At 43.7% G+C, this 24,540-nt stretch overlaps 1 protein-coding gene across 8 annotated transcripts in view; it reads left to right on the forward strand.

Annotated features, from left to right (window-relative positions):
- Positions 1-24,540, forward strand: part of nrxn2b (neurexin 2b) — an 871,341-nt gene that overhangs the window by 360,702 nt on the left and 486,099 nt on the right. For all 8 annotated transcript variants that reach the window (XM_036146226.1, XM_036146219.1, XM_036146224.1 and 5 more), the window contains one exon: positions 17,190-17,491. In XM_036146226.1, the coding sequence (XP_036002119.1) occupies positions 17,190-17,491 (302 nt within the window). The remainder of the gene's footprint in view (positions 1-17,189; positions 17,492-24,540) is intronic.

Raw genomic sequence — 24,540 nt, forward strand, 5'->3', positions numbered from 1 at the left:
CCAGCATTGCTGGGATGACTGGGATGGAATATAGTTGGGAGACGCACAACATTTGGATCTTATAAAGTTCATAATGCATATTGGGTTGACATTACGAGGGCTTCTCTGCTGCACTTTCTGGAGCTTTTAGTGAAGTATCCTACCATTTTAAAAACACATTCAACCATCCTACAACCTTGTGTTGACAATTCCCTGTTCTCATTTGAGTAGAATAGACAGAGAAGTAACCCACAATATATATTGTCCCTCAGTGGGGAAATGCAGGCGTTTCAGGGCCCAAGTGACAGGCAAATTGAAAGCTGCAGACTCACACAGAGGTAACACAGCTCACCTTCATATCATATTGCAGCAAATGAAAAGCAAACCAGGCTGGTCATAAACAGCTACGGGGGAAGTTAAAGATTTAGATAATGGCAAGAAGCCTCTTTAACCTCTTTAATTGCCAAAATACTGGTGGAACCATGCAAAAGCTGGTCCGCAGTTATAAGAAGGCTTTGGTTGACAGGTTTTCCTTTCGTTATTGAAAGGGATATAAATAATTGCCAACATGCATTTAAAAAAAAATAATACGATACTTAGATGTATATTTCACACCAGAATGTAGGCTCTCATTCTAAAGGAGTTCAGAAGAGGGAGTGTGTTGTTTGGGGAGCAGAAGATGAGTGATTGGTGGAAAGCGACTTTCCACGCCGTTGTGGTGGAAATATGCCATTAATAAAGCTGAGACTTCAAGCAGATGTTTGGTCTCGTTTTGCCAACTTCAAACAGATAATTTTCAGCAAACTTGAGACTCCTTTTACACTACCTATTTGTTGTTTAGAAATTACCGGTCACAGTTTCTCTCAGAAAACCACAACTGTGTTGAATGAAAATAATGTAGCATCTTAATCCACCAGTGGCATGAGTAATTTAAGGTTTATCTTAAAATGTGAGTAAACCTTGTCTACGACGTCTGCCTTAGATGTTATTTGACATCATTTATAGCCAAATGTAGGTTTGATTGGAACCCCAGTGCTGTGCAGCTAATCTGTAAAGCCACACAATCCCCAGGTTAAAAAGAATGCGGAGTATATGTAGTTTTTCTTTCTTTCCTTTGTGAAAGATGGTTTCTGGAAAAAAAGCATCTAACAGCTGACATTTCAAAAGCTTTTAGCTTTTCTAAAGCTTTAGATTTGTTTGAGATGTGTTATAGATGACGCTCTGCTATAACCTGGGACTGATTTTAATAGCTTCCTCTTCTAGTTCAGCTCTTGATTGGCCTAAACCACCTTTCTTTGTTTTGCTTCAAAACAGCCATGCAGTAGCATGCAAATTTAGATTTATTGTATCCCCCATAACTGTAGAGAAAGTTGCTGCAATCCACCTAACAACATATACTATTAAATAATTAAAAAGAGAATATGCACCTTAAAACTGGCCTTCAGAAAAAAAAAATTTAAAGGTGAAGGAGTAAAAATGCGTATATCTTAGCAACTCGTTTCATGAAAGGGGCTCTGAAAATTCATGGCTTTGGTCATTCTTTTAACTTTGTTATCTATTAGCTATTTGGAAACAATTTTATTTCTGAAAACTTTATTTATTTTTGAAAATAGATTTTAGGATCGTATTGCTTGGAGTTTTTCAACCTACCTTTGAAACAGTCATGACCAATTTTTGCATCTTTTTTGTCAAACTGTCCAACGGAAATCTTAGGCCCTATGACTTTTACTGGATTTACCTCACTAAAGCTTCCATATTAAGATTCAAACATGTAGAGAAAGATTCTTATTTAAAACCTCACAGGTCAACAGGTAACATTGAAGTTATTATTTTTTGTTGCAGCCATCTAGACAAGAAATGTTGAGTGAATAATCGCTTTGAGTAAATTGGTTATATGAATTTCAAATATATATATATATATATATATATATATATATATATATATATATATATATATATATATATATATATAAAATTCATATAACCAATTTACTCAATATATTTAAATAAATATATATATATTTAAATAAATATATATATATATATATATATATATATATATATATATATATATATATATATATATATATGGAGAGAGAGATAGATAAATCATTTTATTTACTTTTATTTAGACAAGTAATGTCAAATTTCATGATCACATTGTCATGGTTGAGTTTTGGTTTGGCTTTGTTTTTCTGTTATTTTCATTTTTTCATCTCTTTTGGGTTAGGTTTGACTTTATTTATTGTTAGTTTTCAGTCATCAGTTATTTTCTGTCATTTTTCACTTCACCTCCTCAGCAGTCAGTCACACCTGTTATCATTTACCAGTCAATTAGCCAGACCCTGTTTCCACCTGTGAAGTGTTCTATTTAAACCTGCCTCTGCCTTCAGTTCAGCACTGGGCCGTCATCATTCCACACCTCTCCATGCCAGTCCCCGTTTTGCCTTGGAAGATTTGTTTTGCTCCTGTTGTTAAGGTTAGTCCTGTCAGTCACTCTAAAGACTGTTTGATCCTGGAGAGGTTCTGCTCTGTGTCCTGGTGTCTCCAGAGAACTGCTAACTGGACTAGCCATCCTGGAAAGGCTCTGCTCTGTGCCCTGGTGTCTCTCAAGTTCTGCTAACCTGACTAGCCGCCCTGGTGAAGCTCAGCTCTGAGCCCTGGTGTCTCTCAAGTTCTGCTAACCTGACTAGCCGCCCTGGTGAAGCTCAGCTCTGAGTCCTGGTGTCTCTCAAGTTCTGCTAACCTGACTAGCCGCCCTGGTGAAGCTCAGCTCTGTGCCCTGGTGTCTCCAATGAACTGCTAACCTGAGTGCTATGAGGCCTGCTAGCCGAGCAGCACCTAGCAAGTGTGGACTCTCTGTCTTCGGGCCGTCAGCTCCTGCCATCACATTCATCCCTGACCTTCTGCAGTCCTGAACCTCCGGTCTTCATCACTCACCACCCAGCAGACTTCCTTCAATAAAAACTCAAACTTTTAGTCCCGTGTGTGTGTCCTGAGTTCATCGGTAAACAAAACCTTGACAGTACGGCCCAGTCAAAAGGTGAACTCAGGCGCCATGCGGGACTTACCTGCAGGAGTTGACGACCCGGATATCCTCGCATATGTGGAGATGTGCGAACGCCAGATGAGGGAGAGGTATGCCAAGATGGCTTCCGCCCGGGACCCTGCGCCACCCGTCCGGACCGACTCCACTCCCCAGGTGGTTTACGTGGGCGTTGTTACGGCTACCCCGGAACCCAGGAAGAGAAGCCACTCAGCCTCTCGTCGTCTCGGTCATCACCTCCATGACTCGCAGCTGGCCCCTCGAGTGAGGCTCATCGTTCCACCTAGCGGAGCTCCACGCATCAAGGAGAGCCAGCTGTGGGATTTCTTCTACGGTGACCGAGACGACCTTCTGCCCTGCTGGCCAGCTGCCACCCCCCAGATTGCCCCGGATTCCTCATCTGTCCCCTCCCGGCGAAGACAGCAAAACCACCGGCGCGGAGGGTCCGTCAAGGCTCAAGAGGAGGTCCAGGAGGATCCGACTCCAACCTCGGCGTCCGCTGAAGCCTGTGGCCCGGCGTCCGCTGAAGCCTGTGGCCCGGCGCCGCTCTCTGAAGCCTGTAGCGCGCCGCCGCCCTCCAAAGCCTGTTGCCCGTCACTGCCCGAGGTAGCCGAGGAGTTGGTTCCGCCTCCACCAGAGGACTCCGCTCTGCCGGCCACCGTAAGCGCCGCTTTGCCTCAGCCCGAGGTTTCCGAGGGAGCCGCTTTGCCTCAGCCCGAGGTCTCCGAGGGAGCCGCTTTGCCTCAGCCCGAGGTCTCCGAGGGAGCCGCTTTGCCTCAGCCCGAGGTCTCCGAGGGAGCCGCTTTGCCTCAGCCCGAGGTCTCCGAGGGAGCCGCTTTGCCTCCGCCCGAGTCCCGTGAGGAGGTCCAGGAGGACCTGCCTCCGCCCAAGTCCCGTGAGGAGGTCCAGGAGGACCTGCCTCCGCCCAAGTCCCGTGAGGAGGTCCAGGAGGACCTGCCTCCGCCCAAGTCCCGTGAGGAGGTCCAGGAGGACCTGCCTCCGCCCAAGTCCCGTGAGGAGGTCCAGGAGGACCTGCCTCCGCCCAAGTCCCGTGAGGAGGTCCAGGAGGACCTGCCTCCGCCCAAGTCCCGTGAGGAGGTCCAGGAGGACCTGCCTCCGCCCAAGTCCCGTGAGGAGGTCCAGGAGGACCTGCCTCCGCCCAAGTCCCGTGAGGAGGTCCAGGAGGACCTGCCTCCACCCTCGGTTTCCACCGAGACCTGTAGCTTGGCACCGCCTCCAACTGATCTGTTCGGCCAGAGCCGCAGATTGCGGACTTCGAGCCGCGCGACTCTGCCTCGTCGGGGCCGTCCACCACGGCGCCCGCCTCTGACTTCTCTGTTTGGCCGGAGCCGCAGACTGCGGACTTCGAGCCCCTCGACTCTGCCTCGTCGGGGCCGTCCACCACGGCGCCCGCCTCTGACTTTCCTGTTCGGCCGGAGCCGCCGACCGCGGTCTCCGGGCCGCTTGACTTTGCCTCGTCGGGGCCGCCCTCCTCGAGGGTTTAGTCGGGCGATGCTGCTCCGCCGCCTGCCTCGTCCAGGACGACCTCCACGAAGACTTTTCTTTTTGCTTAGCAGCCGTTTTTGCCTGAGCCCTTAAGGCCAGTGCCTTAATTTTTGGGCTCGATTTCAGTTTTGATTACTTAGGATTTTGGGGGTTTTAGAGTTAATTAAGGGGTTCTTTGTTTTTTCTTAGAGTACTTGAGTTTCTATTTTCGTTTGTTTTTCCACCTCTGTTCTGGTGTTCCAGGTTTGCCTATAGTCTTCCGGTTTTTGCTTTGGTTATTTCTGTTTGCTTTAGAATCCTAGTTTTTTGCCTTGTTCTCTTAGTTTTTGTTCTAGCTTTAGTTATCTAGTGTTACAATAGTTTACCCGTTCCTGTCCTAGTTTCTTTGTTTTGGTTTTTGCATTAGTTTTATAGTTTTTTTTTTTCTCTTGTACGTCTTGCTCTTTTTCCTAGTTTTGTTTTAGTTTTATTTTGATTTTTCTAGTTTTTTGCTTCGGTTTTTCTTTTGTTATCCCTACCCTAGTTCTTCTGGTTTTGTTCTATAGGTTAGTTCATGCCTGGTTTTCTAGTTTTGGTTTAGATCTGTAGTTTCCCAGCGCTCTTTAGGTCCCAGCGCTTCTTAGTTTTGTTTTTGGCCCCCTAGCTCTTAGTCCCCTGGCGTGTTTGACGCTCTCCATTCTCCGGAATTTAGATGCCCTTAGTTCCTGGTATTTTTGTTTCCTGGCGTATTAGGATGCCCTTTGTTCTTGGTTCCCTGGTGTTTAGATTTCTAGCGTTTAGATTTAGTGTTCCCGGCGTGTTTAGACGCGCTCTGTTCTCGATTTCCCCGGCGTGTTAGGACGCCCTCTGTTTTTGGTTCCCCGGCGTGTTAGGACGCCCTCTGTTTTCGGTTCCCCGGCGTGTTAGGACGCCCTCTGTTCTCGGTTCCCCGGCGTGTTAGGACGCCCTCTGTTCTCGGTTCCCCGGCGTGTTAGGACGCCCTCTGTTCTCGGTTCCCCGGCGTGTTAGGACGCCCTCTGTTCTCGGTTCCCCGGCGTGTTAGGACGCCCTCTGTTCTCGGTTCCCCGGCGTGTAAGTACGCCCTCCGTTCTTGTTCCTAGGCGTTTTAGATGTTCCTGCTTCCCTCACATCCCGACGTTCTCTTCCCCAAGCCCCGGCGTTTTCCTCAGGCCCCGGCGGGTTTCCCTTTGGCGCTGTCGTGCGCCCGTTCCTTCCCTTTGGCGTTAAGTACGCCTGTTCCTTCCCTCTGGCGTTGTCGTACGCCTGTTCTTCCCTCTGGCGTTGTCGTACGCCTGTTCTTCCCTCTGGCGTTGTCGTACGCCTGTTCTTCCCTCTGGCGTTGTCGTACGCCTGTTCTTCCCTCTGGCGTTGTCGTACGCCTGTTCTGCCTTGTGGCGATGTTCGCCTGTCATGCCCGTTTTTGCCTGGTGGCGATGTTCGCCTGTAAACGTCGGTTAGACGCCTTTTGTTTTGCCTACCAGCATCTGTTAGACATCCTTTTAGTTTGCCCTAGTGGGTAGTTTTGGTTTGATTTTAGCCCACCATCCTACCTTCCCTCCACCCACCCAGGTTAGATCAGCTTGGTTATGACTCTTGCCCGCCATCCTGCCTTCCCTCCACCCACCCTGGTTCGGTCACTTTGAAGTTTGTTTTGTTTGATTAGGCCGTCCGGAGTCCGGCCTTGAGGGGGGGGTAATGTCATGGTTGAGTTTTGGTTTGGCTTTGTTTTTCTGTTATTTTCATTTTTTCATCTCTTTTGGGTTAGGTTTGACTTTATTTATTGTTAGTTTTCAGTCATCAGTTATTTTCTGTCATTTTTCACTTCACCTCCTCAGCAGTCAGTCACACCTGTTATCATTTACCAGTCAATTAGCCAGACCCTGTTTCCACCTGTGAAGTGTTCTATTTAAACCTGCCTCTGCCTTCAGTTCAGCACTGGGCCGTCATCATTCCACACCTCTCCATGCCAGTCCCCGTTTTGCCTTGGAAGATTTGTTTTGCTCCTGTTGTTAAGGTTAGTCCTGTCAGTCACTCTAAAGACTGTTTGATCCTGGAGAGGTTCTGCTCTGTGTCCTGGTGTCTCCAGAGAACTGCTAACTGGACTAGCCATCCTGGAAAGGCTCTGCTCTGTGCCCTGGTGTCTCTCAAGTTCTGCTAACCTGACTAGCCGCCCTGGTGAAGCTCAGCTCTGAGCCCTGGTGTCTCTCAAGTTCTGCTAACCTGACTAGCCGCCCTGGTGAAGCTCAGCTGAGTCCTGGTGTCTCTCAAGTTCTGCTAACCTGACTAGCCGCCCTGGTGAAGCTCAGCTCTGTGCCCTGGTGTCTCCAATGAACTGCTAACCTGAGTGCTATGAGGCCTGCTAGCCGAGCAGCACCTAGCAAGTGTGGACTCTCTGTCTTCGGGCCGTCAGCTCCTGCCATCACATTCATCCCTGACCTTCTGCAGTCCTGAACCTCCGGTCTTCATCACTCACCACCCAGCAGACTTCCTTCAATAAAAACTCAAACTTTTAGTCCCGTGTGTGTGTCCTGAGTTCATCGGTAAACAAAACCTTGACACACATTGATATCTATCCGGGTTAAAAAACAAATTACTGGATTGTATGATTTAAATTGGTACAGAGTCAATTAATCCAATAACAATGGGCGTTTCTATGCACCCAGCTTTATTTAGAATAGAACCATGTGCAGTTATCAAATTTCCCTCGTCCTTACGGACGTATTTCGGCGACTCAAGAACACGGAATACGTCATGTTTACGACATGTGGAATAACTTGATCCTGTCAAGCACGGACGTGTATGTTGATCGGATTATCAATCGGCATAAACCACCCCGCTCATTCACAATACAATTTCATTCCAAATGACTTGTTTACATGACGCATTTTTATTCCAATCGGCCCTGTTTTTCCAATTACCTTAGTCCATGTAAACATGGCTAGTGAGACTGGTGTTTTCATTTACAAGTGATCTGTTACACAGACACATGACATCAGCTACATGCAATAACAACACAATGATTATAAAACAATATTTTGGAATTTAAAAGAGAGACTTAAAAACAAAACTTGATGATTTTTTTCTATGAAAGGTGCCTAAACTGTCTTGGAGGAATCAGACTGGACTATTTCAGTTGTTGCTTCAGTGTGTTGGAGCGGAATAGGAAAAGGCCAATTTTATTTTTTCCAAATTCCGTGCAAACCGAGGGACACACTGAAAGAAATAAAATCATCGGCGGGTAGGCTGTGACTTTACTGTCTCTGTGACGTGTTAGAACGTAGCTATGGAGGCAGCCTGCCGAGCATGGATTTATGAATGAAAGCATAGCAGTGTAGATAACGATGGCCGATTTACCAGAGCGCACAGGGTACAGTGGTGTGAGAGATGTTTAAAGTTTTATCACTGGGAAGATGCAACATCTACAGTGGAGTATTACTACGAGTTTTCCATTAAAATATATCATTTTTTGTAATTACTACCTCCATAATTATACACTTTCTTCCACCAAAGATGCCATTTTGACATCAGTAAAGTCTAATTCATAACAAACAGTTCTGTTTTTTTTTGTATTATTAATATAATGCATAAATGTAGATCTTTAGCTTTGAGAACTTCTCACAAAGCCTTGTGTTAATGGTGGTGTGGCGATATATAATTGCAGTATGATGTTTGACAAGTCTTTGGACTTGATTTTTCTTTCTTAAACTTGGCTCTTGAGAATATATTTCATGCTTTCACATATGCTTAAAGAAACATAATTGCAGCGCTTGATCTGAGCAGAATATACCATTTTCTCTTACATGGTTGTGCTTGCAGTATGTAGATACGTCTCACTTCCTTCTGTGTTGCTATGAGACCTCATGATGGACGCTGTGTGGCTGTCACAGTTTGTTTTGTCAGACAAATGTCTTGGACAGGCATAGTTGTTGTTGGGTTTTTGTTGTTGTTGTTTTTTTTTTTGGGGGGGGGGTTGCCTGAGCTTATAATGTATTAGATGTTTTTGTTAAAAATAGGTAAAAGTTGAATAGAGATAGTAAATGTAAGTCATGCAGAATTAAACTCAACACAGGGGCCTCCAGAGACCCGGGGAGGATGTATCATCCCACCTCAGCATTTTTCTTCGCACTCTGACTGTCACTTTCCCAAACACAGTGCCTCAGCCCTTACTGCTATTATCTGCTTCTACCTTTACTGTGCATTCCATTTCGGTCCCATGTGTAGTAGGATCTTAATATTTTATGTGGGGGAATATGTTTGATTTATTTTATTTATTTATTTTTTTCAATTTGAACACACTCAGCATAATTAGAAAGATGAAATTTTTAAGAAGCATATAGGAAAATGACATGCTTTCGCAGGAGCTCTGCAGAAAGCACAGGAATCTGCCTGTGGACCCAGGAGGCCTGTTTGATTCATGAAGCAGCATCTAAGCTTTCAAATATCCCTTTCCTTTTCCTACTGCGCTCTCTCATCTTGCTGTTAAATCATCTTTTTTTTTGTTTTTTGTTTTTTTTTTTGCCAAATCTGTCAAAATCTGCTCTCTGCAGAGTGGATGGCAGTCATTGAAAGCTAATAGAGGGTGACTGTGCATGCACATGTGGGTGGGTGTGTGTCTGAGAGAGCGCAGCAAGGTAATGTGTTGTGACGAGCAGTTTTGCAAGCATGTGGTCATCTGGGTTGCCACCCATGCACACATGGAATGACTGTTTTTCTTCTTGAGGTTTTTCTTCTTTGTCTTCTCTAAAATCATCTCATGACTTGTAATAATTTATCCAATCAGCCAAACCCCAGAGGGCAAAGGTTCATCATCCTTTGACTGATGCATCACACGTTCGAATAGAGCTACTGAGATTTTTTTTTTGCATCTTTATTGTAGTTTTTCTCGCTGGACAAATCTGAAACCCTGACTTTCTTTGGATTTGTTGCAAGGATTTGTAGCACATATATTTTTTATAGCACACATATTGTTGAATTGTCTTGTTACTGAAAAGTGCTTTATAGATAAACTTGCCTCTCCTAATATTCCGTTTGCTCTAATCGCCTCTTTTGGCTCGCAAGTGAATCTCTAAACAATGCAGTCGATACTTTATAAGCGCTTTGCTTTGCAGACTCGGTCCAGGTCAAAGGCAGGACTCCCACTAAGGCGGTTTTTCCATTCTTCCCCTTCGTTTTCTCCCTCCCACTTTACTCTGATGTGTCTGAGTGCAGGACACAAGCCGCTTGACACAATGTCTTTATCGTAGTCGTGAGCGTATTGTTGGCGGCACCCTTGTGACAGTCGTGGCAAAGGTCAACGTTGGTAACGTCTGCTTTGCCTGAGAAGCTGAGAAGGCTGACTGGAGGAGAAAAGGTGGATCGTTGAGGAGGAGCTTCACTGCGCTTTATCTGCGCTGCTCTAAAAGCAATTGATTTCACTATAAACCGATGCAGCGGTTGCAACATGCACATATATAGGACTGTCTCAGAAAATTAGAATATTGTGATAAAGTTCTTTTTTTTTCTGTAATGCAATTTAAAAACATGAAATGTCATACATTCTGGATTCATTACAAATCAACTGAAATATTGCAAGCCTTTTATTGTTTTAATATCGCTGATTATGGCTTACAGCTGAAGAAAACTCAAAAATCCTATCTCAAAATATTAGAATATTTCCTCAGACCAAGTAAAAAAAAAATTATAACAGCAAAACAAAATCAAACATTTGTAAATGTCCATTAATGCACTCAGAACTTGGTTGGGAATCCTTTTGCACAGATTACTGCATCAATGCGGCGTGGCATGGAGGCAATCAGCCTGTGGCATTGCTGAGGTGTTATGGATGCCCAGGATGCTTCAATAGCGGCCTTTAGCTCATTTGCATTGTTGGCTCTGGTGTCTTTCAGCTTCTTCTTCACAATAGCCCACAAATTCTCTATGGGGTTCAGGTCAGGGGAATTGGCAGGCCAATCAAGGACAGTAATGCCATGGTCAGTACACCAGTTACTGTGAGAATCTTATGTCGTCTCTTAACCACTACCATACTTGTGATTTAGTTTACTGAACCAAGTGACGAGTGTTTTTCAAGGCTCAACCCTGTAGTGTTTCGAGTTAATTAGACGATTCAAGTGATTAGTTGAGTAGCCTACTAGTATACTTTTTCACCGTATTCTAATATTTTGAGATAGGATTTTTGAGTTTTCTTCAGCTGTATGCCATAATACTGACAATAATAAAGAATTGGAAACCAGATGATAGAGCAGCACAATATGGCTTTACAAAGTGACAACTTTCCCCCGAAATGCTTTTTATTTGCTGTCAGAACTTAGAGACTTTATCTGGTGTGTCTAAGCAATCATTGTGGTCCCCAAGATATGAAGTTCTTTAACCCTCGAAAGGCTGTGTGCTTTGTGAAACTCTTATTTTGACGTTAAAAACATATATAGTCTTGTGTTGACAGAGGCTCCACTCTGTTTGAATAGTTTGTGTCTCAACCTTTTGGGTGCCCAGTGGAAAAAAAAAAAAAAAAGAAGTGATTGAAAAGTGACGCGCAAGATACAAATGTTTTAGAAGCAATGTGAGAATGCGACAAACGGCTAACAGCTAGCCTCTAATGCAGCCGTAGGCGGCCTCTGTCGCTGGGTGCCTTCCCTAAACTCGATAGGCCATTCCATAGGTTCCCAATGAGCTTAGGTACCGTTTGTATGTTTTTCATCCATCCATCCATCCACCATCCATCCAGCTGCTGGTGTGTTGCTGTGACCGAACCAGGAGGGAAAACCAAATGTCCCTTATTCCAACGGCCCTTTCCAGGTCATTCTAAAGGGACACAAAGCAATTCCAGGTAGAAGAGGCATGCATTGCCACAAGCAGGTTCTGGGTTCTCCTTCCATTGGGATGTGCACTGTAGATGGACCTCCAAAGAGACGAGTTAATTTACTGCCCTGATAGGATAGCTCCTCCGTTAGCATTTCAGGTCGTATCTGAAGCTCGCTTTTCCAGTCGTGCTCCATATCTTGAGTCCATATGAGAGGTTTGGAACAATTCCATCTATTCACAGGGTGGCAATTCATAACAAGTGTCATTTCAAGGAAAATGTTCAGACTCCATTTATTTACAGAACTTTAAAGACAACATACAGCATATACAGTTACTTCAATCCAATAATATGGAATTCAGTTCCGTCCGTACCTTCATGACAGCAAAGCCCCGACTCAGGCATCGATCTATCGCTCCATCTTCCTGTCAGTCAAGAATGGGACTCCAAGATAACTAACCCTCTTTCAGACGGGGGCCCTTTCCAACCAGCAGGGAGCACTCCACCCTGTTCTTGTCGAGGACCCACGTCATTCGCATGCTGACTCTCCTTCTCTATCCCTGCTCTCACGCTCCCACTCAGCCGCGAAGACAGCAGCAGAGGCAGAGTCTCAAAAAGCAGAGATTAGATGTCTATTTTCTGATGTTTTCATCACTCACCCCAGAAGTTGAATCAATAAATTTGTTCATCTTTGGAGCGTTTGTTGGTTAGGTGTTTATTTCTGCCGAGCAAAAACCGAGTGCCGAAGGTCTATCAAACGAGCACAAACGGAGCTTGGGTTTTAATTAATAATAAAAGATGCTATTACGGGTGGCTAGCTTTGCAATGAATCATCTTGTACAGTGCACAGAGCTTCCTTTCAGGTTAATTGAGACCTTGACAGCACTTTAGTCTGGGCTCTGTCTCATCTTTCCTCTGCTTAGACTGTCTGCTCACTGGCTTTTTTTTTTTTCAGAAAGAGATTTGATCCGAGGGAAAAATGGACACCCCCCCGTGTGTATGTGCATGTTATCATAGGAGCGCTGCCATGGGAGAGGGTGGATGAGTGAGCAATGGGCACCGGAGGAAGAAGGAAAAAACAACAACGTGCGGCGACAAGCGCTTATTTGCAGAATCCGAAGAGGTCTCAGAGACGAGGAGAAACTAGACGTTATTTAAGACAGTTTGTGTTTTGGCAGAAACACTCCGGGGATATTTATGTGCAGCGCTGTGTAAGGGCGGATTGTAGAGGCGCTCAAGCGAGATGGAACAGTCTATGTTACGGTGGTGTGAGAATGTGTTTCATCCCTTACATGTTCCCTTTTTTCTGCAAGTTTCTTAACCTCAAACGTTTCAGATCGTCATGCAAATTTTTTATATAATGCCGAGGATTACGCGAGGAAGCGCAAAAAAGCTCTTTCCAAATGATGTTTTAACTCATTAAGGCCAAAAAGCCTAGCCCTGTGTGGAAGAGGAGCTTCCACCTCGACCTAATAACTGGTCGGTGGCAACAGCCGCCTTTAGGTTTGGGTTTGCTGTGGAGGATTTGTGGCGCATTAATTGTTTTAAGTCAGGGGTTTTAAGCGTGGCGCAGCATTTCAATCGGACTTATTTTTCGGATCCATTCAGAGGTGGTTCAGATTGATGTCCAGCTGGATGACCAAATGGGCTTAAGGTCGGAGTTTCTGGATCTTTTCTGATTCCCTTGTGAGCTGAATACATCATTTAATGCAGGTCGTCCACGTTTTTTGAAAGAGGCAAAGCGTCCCCCGGACCGTCATGCTGTCATCGCCATGATGGATTTTCCCTGATGGTTTCAGAGTGAATTATTTTCTTCAAAGGCTTTTAGTTTTATGCCAGGTGTAGACGTGAAGCACGCCTTCCAAAACGATTCACCTCTGTTTTTTGTTCTGGGCAAAACAGACGGGGAGAGCTCGTTTCTGATCCAAGGAGCAGGGCTGTTGCTGTTTCTCTTTACGCACGCGATCTTTATTTGATATAAAAAAAATTTTTGACCATCCGAAACATTTGGTCAATGTGACAAAAAAAGCAAAAATAAATAAAAATTTCCCCCAGCGCTGTTAATATAGATGCTTCTAGCATCTGACTCCAAAGCCTGACATTTTCATACGCCTGTGTAACCCTGATTTACGGAGGCGCTGCAGTGGCATCATAACTAGACTGACTGTTGCTACTACGAACACTCCCGCCACAGTCCCCCCCCGCCGTCACTCACTGGTCCTCCCCGGCTTTATCTCCTCCTCTCAGCCTTCTGTTCATTAAAAAGACATAAACAAAAGAAAGTTTCTTGTTTGCTTCTCGGGTCCCTTCCTTGCATGGGGCTCAATCTCGCTGAGCTCATGGAAGCAATCACAAGCTGTTTGTTGCTTACCGTTAACAGCCTTCCTCCAAGGGGGGGGGGGGGGGGGGTTCCAACTTAGTACATAATTGAAAATGCTTGCTGTGGTCCATTTGCTACGCTTTTGTTCTTCCTACATCAGCAACGGAGGCGCCGCCGCCGCCAAGATGCTGCTCTTAGGGGATTTGCTTTTTTGTATGTCATTTTTTTTCCCTCTCTCCATCTCATTCCCTCTCTCCTTTGATGCCCCCCCCCCCCTTTTTTTATGACAATTCACACTTCAGTTGAGATTGCTCTAAATTTCGATTCGTGCCAAAGTGCTCTTTTTAAGTAGCTGTCTCTGTCTGGATGCCATTTGTCCCTCACTTCCTCCTTCTTCCTTCATCCCTGAAATGTTTTGCTTTTTGTTGAGTGTATCCACCCATATTATGTGGTTTTATTTGAGCTCTGTCACAGACTTAAATGTTCCCAAAGTACAGCAGTTAGCATGTCACTTAACACTGACTCTCTCTGAGCAGCCAGCACTTATATCTAGAAGGAAATGGAGGAATATTTTCTATTTTCTATTACGGGCTGCACTATATTGAAAAACAGCGCGGCCATGTCCCAGTCCGGGGCGTATAGAATAGCTACGGTATTCTTCTCCTCCCCACTTGGCCTTCTGACCTGTGATTGCTCCAGTGGTAAACATAGTGGCTCACGGGATTTGACTTATAATGTGAAAACAGATCACCTCCTTAAATTGGCCCGGTCTGCTTCCCCAAGGTAAAGCACCCAGGACACTTAAAGTCATTTTGTTGTTATAGAGCCCGGAAATAAAATAGGTTTGGTGATCCACCAATGAGAGTCTTCTTGGGTTGTTTTGGTTTGTTTGGTCCCCCCCCTCCCCTCTATATCTCAGCTATAAACTTTATTACCTGAAGCTGAACCGTACCTGTGGCCTCCACAGGGAATCAAAAGTGTGGCGCTTCAAGGAAACACTGGAACTGTAATGCCACTTTAAATTACCGCTCATGCGATAGGCCGGCTGATTTGTCGACCGCAGAGGGGGTTCGAGGTTTTTGCTGCTGCTGGCCACATTCTGCATCAACACTGTATTCAATCTGAAAAACTCACAGAGAAAGAAATGGCAATTAGAAGGATTTTATTGACACAATATTTTAAGTCTTTGGCGCTCAGACCTCGGCAGGAACATTAATGCTGAATTATACTTCAATATGCATAAGTAGATGTATGAGAACAGGGATGTTCCCCCCCCCCCCAGGTCTGAAACTGGTGGTGGAGTGGAGATAGAAGAAGTTTGTTCAGTCCATATGGTGATCTGTTTAAGATAGATGTCCAACTTGATAAACACAGGTTTGCATGAACTGTCCATGATGAGCAAGCATGATGCGACTGTGGAGAGGAAAAACTCCCCTTTGGGAAGAAACCTCTGGCAGAACCGGGCCCAACATGGTGGTCTTCTGCCGGACCAATAACGAGGTGATAGGGAGTGCTGAAGACTGAAGGGAGAAAACACTCTGATGGGTTGAGGATGGAGGAACGTCTTGGAAGCTAGATGAACTCAGCTATGATGGTGGAGAAGGGGTTGGGGGTGGGTTGAATCGGACATCTGATTCGAAATCCGACATGCAATCCGTTGCTGGTTAGCAGGCTGAGACGTGGATTTGAACTTGCTTTTAAGATGAGCGCGGGATGCTGATTGGCTTCATGGAGGTGCGGTTCGTAGCTGATTGGCTCACATCAGAGGCGTATCGGACTCTGATTGAATGGAGGCAGGCGATGAGTTTCTTCAATTGAACTTGCGCCTTCAGCTTCATATGTACCATGTTAGCATGGTTTAAGAAAATAGAAAGAAAAACTATTCCAGAAATGCCCTTGCATGATGGGTATTCAACAGGTGAGAGAACAAGGAAAACCAGAAGTGCGTGGAAGTAATCAAAGGAGGCGCTGTGCTGAAGTATACGAGTACGGCCTTAACTCGGCCCGGTTGGGTCTAGCCTCTGCGTCGTCGTGTGAGATTGAGTTTTCACTGTTGTGAGCATTCCTACAGCTCTCTGTGTGCTGACGGCTGCAGGTGCGTGATCGGTTTTTGACAGATGCACACACAACATTCTCCCTGACTGCTGTTAGACCGATGCCTGACATGTGTCCACCGCGCAAAGAGTCTGTTTTGAGTGGTGGTGTGTGGATGAGCCTTAATGCAGTGGAAGGAGGCCGTGTGGTACACAGGCTTGGCAGGCATCAGCGGAGATGTCAGCACCTTTTTTTTAAAAGGGTTTTGAAATCTACTGCATTCAGAAAGTTATTCCTGTACTATTAAATGTGAATACACATGGCGCCTTAATGAAGTATCTGCAGTCTTGCTACTTTTTTTTGTATTTTGTCATCATACAGCCACAAATATTAATGTGTTTTGTGTTTTATTTTTTATTTTTTTTGTGCTAGACTAACAGACAGTTGTGCTTTATTGTATTTATATATTGTATCATAATATATTATATATATATATAGAAGATTTTCTTCTTTTTAAATCCCCCACCCAAACATTAGGCCAGCATTGCTTAAAGCATTTTTTGACGTGGTGACAGAAACATTTGCTCATTTTCGTCTTTAGAAATGGTCAGGCTGATTGGACGGAGAGCTGCCAAACGCTGCCCTGCTTAAAGCTGAACCTCTGCCCCAATCTCAACTCTCCACAGTCTCCACAGCCTTTTTTAGGACTGCCCTGTATTTAGCTCCATCCATCTTCCCATTAGCTCTAACCTTCACTTTCCCCGCAGAAGAAAATCTTCCCCACAGCACCGTGTTTCCATGACCAAGTTTCATGCTTTGCACGGTGTGTTCAGGGTGATGTCCTAGTGTGTGTTAGCAAGCCTCCCATATAGTGTTTTGCTTTATAGTTGAAGTATGTATCATGTGGCATTTGGCAAACTGCAATAGGGCTTCTCGTGTGTTTCTGTCAACAATCTCTCACTTGTTGCGACTCTTTGATCCAGGCCAATTCTATAGCTTGCTGAGCTACTAGTCGGTTTATCACTAATATGCCTCACTGGAGCTGGTGTGTTCAAAATCTTTATGATGGCCTGTGATCAGATGCTTTCTCAGAATGGCTGTCTGTATAATTGTATTGCATTTAGCTGGATTTTATTTACTGATCAGCTGACATCCGAAATGCTATTTCCAAGCTTTTCATTTTTTATTTCAGTGCTTCAGAGTAAAGGGGGCTGAATTCAATGTGCATTTATGCAAGTATTTTTTTGTAAAACTTCTCATGTATTTAGACGTGAATAACATTTAAGAAGCATTTATTCTCTCAACTTCACAAATGGGCACATTTGTTTGGGTCTATCGTATTAAATCCTAATAAAATGCACTGTAGTAGAATGTAAAGTAAAAGATTTTAAGTAGTATAAATGATTTTGGATGAAATAGGATCCCGGGTGGAAAGTGGTTTGGCTGTTTTTTTTTTCCTCTCACCGTTTGATTTATGGGCGTTTTATCTCTTTCTTTTTTTCTCCCAGGTAAGGAAGAGTCCGTTGCCACCTTCAAGGGCAACGAGTTCTTCTGCTACGACCTGTCCCTGACGCCGATCCAGAGCAGCACCGATGAGATAACGCTCTCCTTCCGAACGCTCCAACGCAACGGGCTCATGCTGCACACCGGGAAGTCGGCGGATTACGTGAACCTCTCCCTGAAGAGCGGCGCGGTCTGGCTGGTCATCAACCTGGGCTCGGGGGCCTTTGAGGCCCTGGTCGAGCCCGTCAATGGCAAGTTCAACGACAACGCCTGGCATGACGTGCGCGTCACCCGCAACCTGCGCCAGGTAAACGGTCCAGGGCAGCCGTCAAAGATGCTGCTTCTGTCTTCTTCCCTCCTCCACTTTTGTTTCTGCAGGGTTATCGTCGCTCCCATGGAGAAACCCAGACGCTCCTGCTTTACTATCCTTCACTACTACATTTTTTTTCCCCCTCCTATAATCTCTAAACTTTCTTGTCTTTTAGGTGGAAGCTGAACTGAAGAGCATTCTCCCCTGCAGCTTTCTGATTTGACAAAATGACCAAAGATCTATCTCATTATTATATTTCATACATTTGAAGGGGAAACAATTTAAAAGCATCTAAGTACTCATTAAAATGATAAAGTGTTTGAGCTGCAGTTGGATCAATATAAAATCAAAGATGATTTTATTTAATGTAGAAAACCTTATGGCATTGTTATTTACAATAATAAAAAAAAATGGAAACGAGTCCTGCCCTTTAATTATGCACATGTTATACTTAGATGCGCATGAAAATGCAGCCTAATTTATCAGCGCGGCCGGTGCACCTGAAACAGGCACACGTGAGCGTCTCTGTGTAGGCGCGGGGAAACGTTTGGTGGTCCGCGTGAAATGTTGCGTGCCTTTCCACGGCGGCCTGTTCGCAGATGCACAACCTGACCTAAAGTGCTTTCTCTGGATACTGGACCCTTCCATATGCACCGAGTCATCAATTGGCAGTTGCAGATACCAGCGGTGAGATACGATCAATTTCACTTACACTTGCCATGCTTACTTCAGCACATTTTTTTTTCTTAAATGTAATTGGAATGAATGGCTTGTCGGTACTAATAATGTGAATTCTAAACAGCCCGGAATGCAAAGGGAAGGGAAAAAAAAAAAAACCTCTAATGTGAATGCATTACCGCAAAGCAGGTGTATCAGCCTCGGGGAGGGGGGGAAAAAAAAACATTACAAGGAAGTTTAGAGAAAATAGATTTGAGATCCAAAAGACTTTACTTTTACCAACTCAAAAAATCATTTAACAGAAAACATGAAAAAAAAAAAAAAGACACACACATTGTACAATCAGATCATTCTCGCTCTACCTGCCCCGAAACAAAGGCGATGACGAGATAGCGAGGAAGTCTAAATCAGCGTCCAAGAAGCACGCGCATGCACAGCTGGGGTCAAACGTGGCGCTGTGTGTGATCAGCAGATTGAGACCGGCTTAATGAGTTTGGGAAGCCAACACGAGCTTAAAAATTTACAGCATGAGACATTCAACCTACCACCAACTGCACCGTAATGATCATTAGGCAAATGTGATGCACAAGAACACGCAATAAAACAACACACTCTTTATTCGGGCGCCTTTCTCACTGCCTGACAGCCTGTGTTTCAGTTTTGCTTTGGACCTGGGACTCAGATGTATTTTGCAGGGGGTACTAATGAGGAAATAAACCTAATACAATGGATACCGGTCCAATTATTCACCTCTAAAATATATATTTGGGAGTTTTGAACCTGAAGGGAAAGCGCCTTCTGAATCATTGTAAACCGCCGTCACTTCGTTTACAAATCATACATGATCCTACATGATCTACGGCTGTGTTTGCTTGAGTCACTAGAAAAAAAACCCCAACTATCTGTAAAAGAAAAGCCACGGCTGTCGTCGCTCCGCAGACATCAAACTGGAATGCTTACGTAGTCCGTGGCTTGACTCAGAATTAACCACCCATATCATGTTGTTCAGGTTAACTCCATTAAATCACACAGCAGCTTCAGTCTCCAGTGGATCATTGTAATTGATTTAACGGGCAGTCCCGGTGTTAAAGAGCTCTGTAGATTTACACCGGACCGTCGGCACAGCGGGACACAGGAAGCCGGGCATCAATGGCGCTGACCACCTCTGACCTTATATATTTACTGCGAGGCAGATCAATGAGAGCTAGCAGGTTATACAACCGCGTTGGAGCACACGTGAAGGAGGGACGGGTAAGAAAGCGGGGAGGTCCCGCACACCTAACATGACAAAAGCACAGAATAAACAGGCGGAAAATATACCGGCAGGGGAACTAAGCAAACCTATAAGATAGATGATGATTAAGATGAAGAGCTGCTGCAAAGGAGGCGATGAAAAAATCAAAGGCTGTTTTTGAATTTAGCTAAAAACACTACTGCACTGAAGTAAGCACAAATATGTGTGTCTTTAAAGTTTAATTGTAGTGACTGAAATTCTGCTTTGCTATTTAGTATATATAGGTAAGACCTTAAGTGACATAAGAATGAAAGTAAACCTTTAGCTTCTGTCTTTGTACTTCTGTCTATTTTTTTCTCACTAATAATCACTCCTGTGACAAACAAACCAATCATGCTTTTCTTAGTATTGAAAGAAATCAGCCTGATACCAGAATTTCTAGAGATCAGATTTAGAGACCAAAGCATAGACTACTCATTACATATGTGTTTTCAGCAGTCTCCCAGTGGTAGAGCTCCTTTTTTCAGGTGGTTCAGATATCTACATTTTATCCCCTTAGCGTTTTGTGTTTTTTTTTTTTTTTGTTTAGCAACACAGGCTGCTCTATTGTTTGTCTTTAAATATTGACTCCTCACAAATAAAAAGACTCCATTCAAATAAACATCCCAAACATCACCCACTCCTCCGTACATCCACAGACAAAACTTATTGCCAAACTAGCGCCTCCCGTATGCTGCCGCACGCGTCCTGAAACAGCATTTTGCAGGCAGGGTGTCGGATGTCACCCGAGGTTATAGTGGCCTCTAATGTCTTGCAACATCGTGCATATCCATCTTGATATCAGCAACTTCCACACACAAAAAAAACTAAGAAGAAATGCAATGCCTCCTTTCTCTTCTGGTGAAGCCTATATGTATATTCGCCCTGCTTCTCTATAAAACCTATGCATTTGTCAGCTTTGTGCGGGATAAAATGAAGCAGACAGAATTAGGTGAGGTGATGGGAACTCTCTGCCAACATACAAGAAAGAAAGGGGGGGGGGAAGTGGGCGCTGCCATGCTTCGCACACGACTACAGCCCCAGAGCTCCCCTTGGTGGACAGTTGCAGCAGTGCAGGGAGTTTTTGTTTTTTTTTCTTTTTTCTGTGACTTAGGCTTATCTTTGTAGTGTACTTTGATTGGCAGCCCAGAGCACTTCTCTTGACCTTTTTATCAGTGCAAGTCTCTGTCCGCCGTGCACGCAGAGTCCCATCCTGTACAATTCACCGAGCACATCAGTCGGCATAAACAGCAACGCCACGCTTTCTTCGTCTCCCCTCTCCCTCACCTCTCACTGACATGATTTGCCAGCACGGACCTCTTGTAGACTTCAGTGCTGGGACAATGCTCTCCTGTGGGTCTGTGTGCGCCGACCGAACCAACTGCACTAAGAGGAGCACCAGAGGCACAGATGCTAATCTTCCTCTCAGCTGTGAGCATGGGCCAGCGTGTGAATCTGATGGAATGCTAACTGTGGGGGGAAAAAATACCACTCTATCACTGTAGCGTTCCCACACTATGTATAATCATAGACATAATATAAGAGTAGACGCGTCGTTGGGCGGGTTCTGCCTATGCTGCGATGCGTCAGAGCGTCCGCCATCTTAAATGTGGCAAATCTGCAGTTACTCGGTCACTTAAACAGTATCAGAGGGACTTTAATCTCTGAGTATACTTTGTATTCGTAGTATTTTTTTTGTAATATTACAAGTTTTTTTTCGCATCCCTTTAGCTTCAGTCTTATGAATTTTTTCTCCTAAAGAATAAAAATATTTAAAATAATCTAAACTGGCCCTATTACTCCAGGAGTGAAATAATTCTGCAAACTGTGACTATTCTGGAAATGTTTCCCCTTAATTCTCATAATATGATGTTTTTAATCATAACATTATCACTTTTGTGTTTGTTTGTTTATTTTTACTTTATTGACCTAGGACTTTTTTTTCTCATATTATTAATTTTACCTCTTTAATATTCACCCAAAAAGTCTGTTCCTAAAGGTTCACATGTGACACGGTTTTATGAAATAATGAAGACCACAATGTTTAGATTTAACAAATTGATCGTGCAAACCTGCGCCCTATGACGCGTCTACGCGTCATAGGGCTATATGTCTGTGTGTATAATGGTAGCATTGCTTTTATTTAAAACAGAAAAGCAAAAAAAGAAGCAAAAATGAGTAAAATATTATTTTTTCTAAAATGTGTATTCATTGTGAGTCTGGTTTCATTGCCTAGCTTCAAAGTAAATTCTACAATAAACACTGAACGTATGGGTTGTTTTCAAGCTGTCCCTCTAATTTGCACACAGAAACATCCATTTCAGCTTCCGCGCTCCTAACAGAGTTGCACCAGTACAACAAACTGATGTTAGTGGTTCTGTCCGCCGAGCTATCTCCTCAGGTGGCCAGCCGGCAGTCAGCTGCATCCCAGGCCTACCCTTGGCTTACCAACTGTAGTTTTAGGACATCGCTGCTGTGACATTAGTGATGGCTGGTGCTGCTTTGGTTTCCAACTCCCTTTACCTTTCACAGGCAGAAATAATATGTTTTCACACGTTCCATTTCTTTGCTGTGCGCACGAAAAAAAAGGAGAAATATCCATCTTTCAGCCAGTCGACCGGGTGTGCGTGACGTTAAAGCGCGGCAGGGTTAGAGCTCAGCTACTCTATGCCAAATATAGCTGGAGAACGCCCTGGTAACACCAGCAATTCCTCTGGCATCTCATTATTAGGATTTTTAAACCATTGGGGTGATGTGACGGAAAATTTTAGCTGCTTCGGAAAAGGGACGGAGGGAATTCCAAGAAGCAGAAGAGCAAAATGGCACTTTAGGGAAACGGGTCAGATTGCAGGCAGCCACTGACACAGTCGTCCAACAACTGTCAGCTTGGTAATCATCCTAATTTATGTGCAGTGTTCAGATTCAAATGCTTCCCGTTTCCTGTTGATCTTCTCCGAATGGTTTAAAGTTGCATGCCAAATATGACCTCTATAAATTGTCATAGCCTATACATAGTCAATATAGAGTCTGATAATGATGTTAAATGCATTGATGGCCAGGCAGAGTAACAGAAGGAGTCTTTGACTCTGAATGTGAACTGTGTGTGATACCTTATTCTGAGATGAAATATGTAATTTCTTCTACATGCAGACTGTTTGCACAAGCTCATTTGGTCACAACCCAAACTGGCACTTGAGCTATTATGATCTACTAGCCGCTTTTAGATCCTGCGTTAAATTCCAACTAGTTTATTTTTTTTAAAAATGCTTTATTTTATCATGAAGGCCAATATATGTCCTATTTTAAAGATGTATAATCTGAATATCCATTGGAATGTCTTACAAATCTATGTCAAGAGCTTTACCTTTTAAATTATAATGTAATTGACTAGTTATCTGCTGTTAACTGGTAACTGATATACCACCCCTAGTTCTACAAACTCACTTAGCATTCATATTTCTTGAGTAAATTCTGCTCAGTGAGGCAGATCTCAAATCCGTCAGAAGTTTGTGTCTACTTAGCTGGAAGACAGGAAACACGTATGGCAGAAAAAAAATAACACGTCGAAGAGAGGTACACCAGCGATAGACAAAATATTTTCCAAATACCAAGGTTGCGGTTGAAGAGCTATGAGTATAGTAATAAATCTTGCAAATTCCTTGCAGCTCATTTAAAAAAGAATAAAGGTAGCAATTTCAACAATTATTGACAGTAATAGTTTACCAACTAAAAAACTTGAAAAAGTATTAAATCTTTAGATTTCTTTTTACAAATATCTGTATTTATATCATATTGATCCCTCCAGTTCTGACATAGATTAACTTTGAAATATACTGTGTCTTCCTAAATGAAATGAGGAACAGAAGAGCTTCTAGAGGTACCCTCAGCAGCACCGAACTTCATGAAAGTTGCTCCAGGACCTGATGGCGTCCCTGCAGAATTCTACAATTAATCCCAGCCATTGTTGGCCCCCACCCTCCAATAAATGCTCACAGACATTCAAATAACTTAAATAGTCTTTCCAAACATGATGTGTGCTAAAATAAATCTTATCCTCAAGCCAGATTAAGATCTCCTCACTTCCATCTAGCTACCTCTCAAGTTTGTTCAACAGAAATCGAGCAAACAATATGTAAGGAAATCTGTATCTCAGATGGCCCATGCATCAACCCTTTAATTAAACAGCATAGCCGTTTTAAAAACATCAAATATGCACCTATGACAGCCTGGTGGGAAGGTCTCAAAATGAATAGGCCTTCAGTTCTGAAATGCAGACGGACACCCATCTGACAGCATCCCGTAAAATAGAAGAGCTCTTAAGTTTTTTTAAATGGAATGGTAAAGGAAGAAACCATTTAGAGGGCATTTTAATGGGAAATATTTCATATCCTTTCATGTTTTAGAAGATTGATATGGCACAGGTAAAAAAAACAAATTAAACAGCTAAAATATATAATATTCAGTTGAAATTTAAGCTTAAACACATATACAACCTCTTGTAGTAGCTAGTTTCGTTACACTTCACCCTCCAAAGTTACTCTTCAAAACTGGCATAAAACTTACAGAAGTAGATTTAACAATCTCATCATATTAACCTATTGACCAGGATAGAGCATAACTGTCGAAGTAAATATTGAACAAAGATAGAAGATTAAACACTCTATACAGGACAAAGGATGTTCCAAATGGGGTTTTCACTGAATAACACATGTCTAAACTGAATGGGAGATTTACTTGATGACTATTTGCATCCTCTCTGGCACTGTCTGCCTGTCCATGACTTCTATCTAAAGACCTATTCACATGCCTAGATTGCATTGTGCCAGTTTGCCTCCACTTTGTGACCTGGTGATATCTCACACACGAAAAAAAAAACAATATATAAGGACTGGAAGATCAGAAGAAGTTTAAATGCAATTTATATAAAATATTTTTCTGATATTTTTTGTCATGGAGGGAATGTTTGTAAGGAAACATGTTTGTATAGTTTCCACTAATTAAATAAATCGATTAGTGGCCCATAGGGTATGGGCATGGCAGCCATGGGTCCTACGGCCAAGGGGTATGGGGATGCTGGCACCAGGGCGGTGCTGTC

This window comes from Fundulus heteroclitus, chromosome 14 (genome assembly GCF_011125445.2).
Source record: "Fundulus heteroclitus isolate FHET01 chromosome 14, MU-UCD_Fhet_4.1, whole genome shotgun sequence".
NCBI classification, from domain to species: Eukaryota; Metazoa; Chordata; class Actinopteri; order Cyprinodontiformes; family Fundulidae; genus Fundulus; species Fundulus heteroclitus.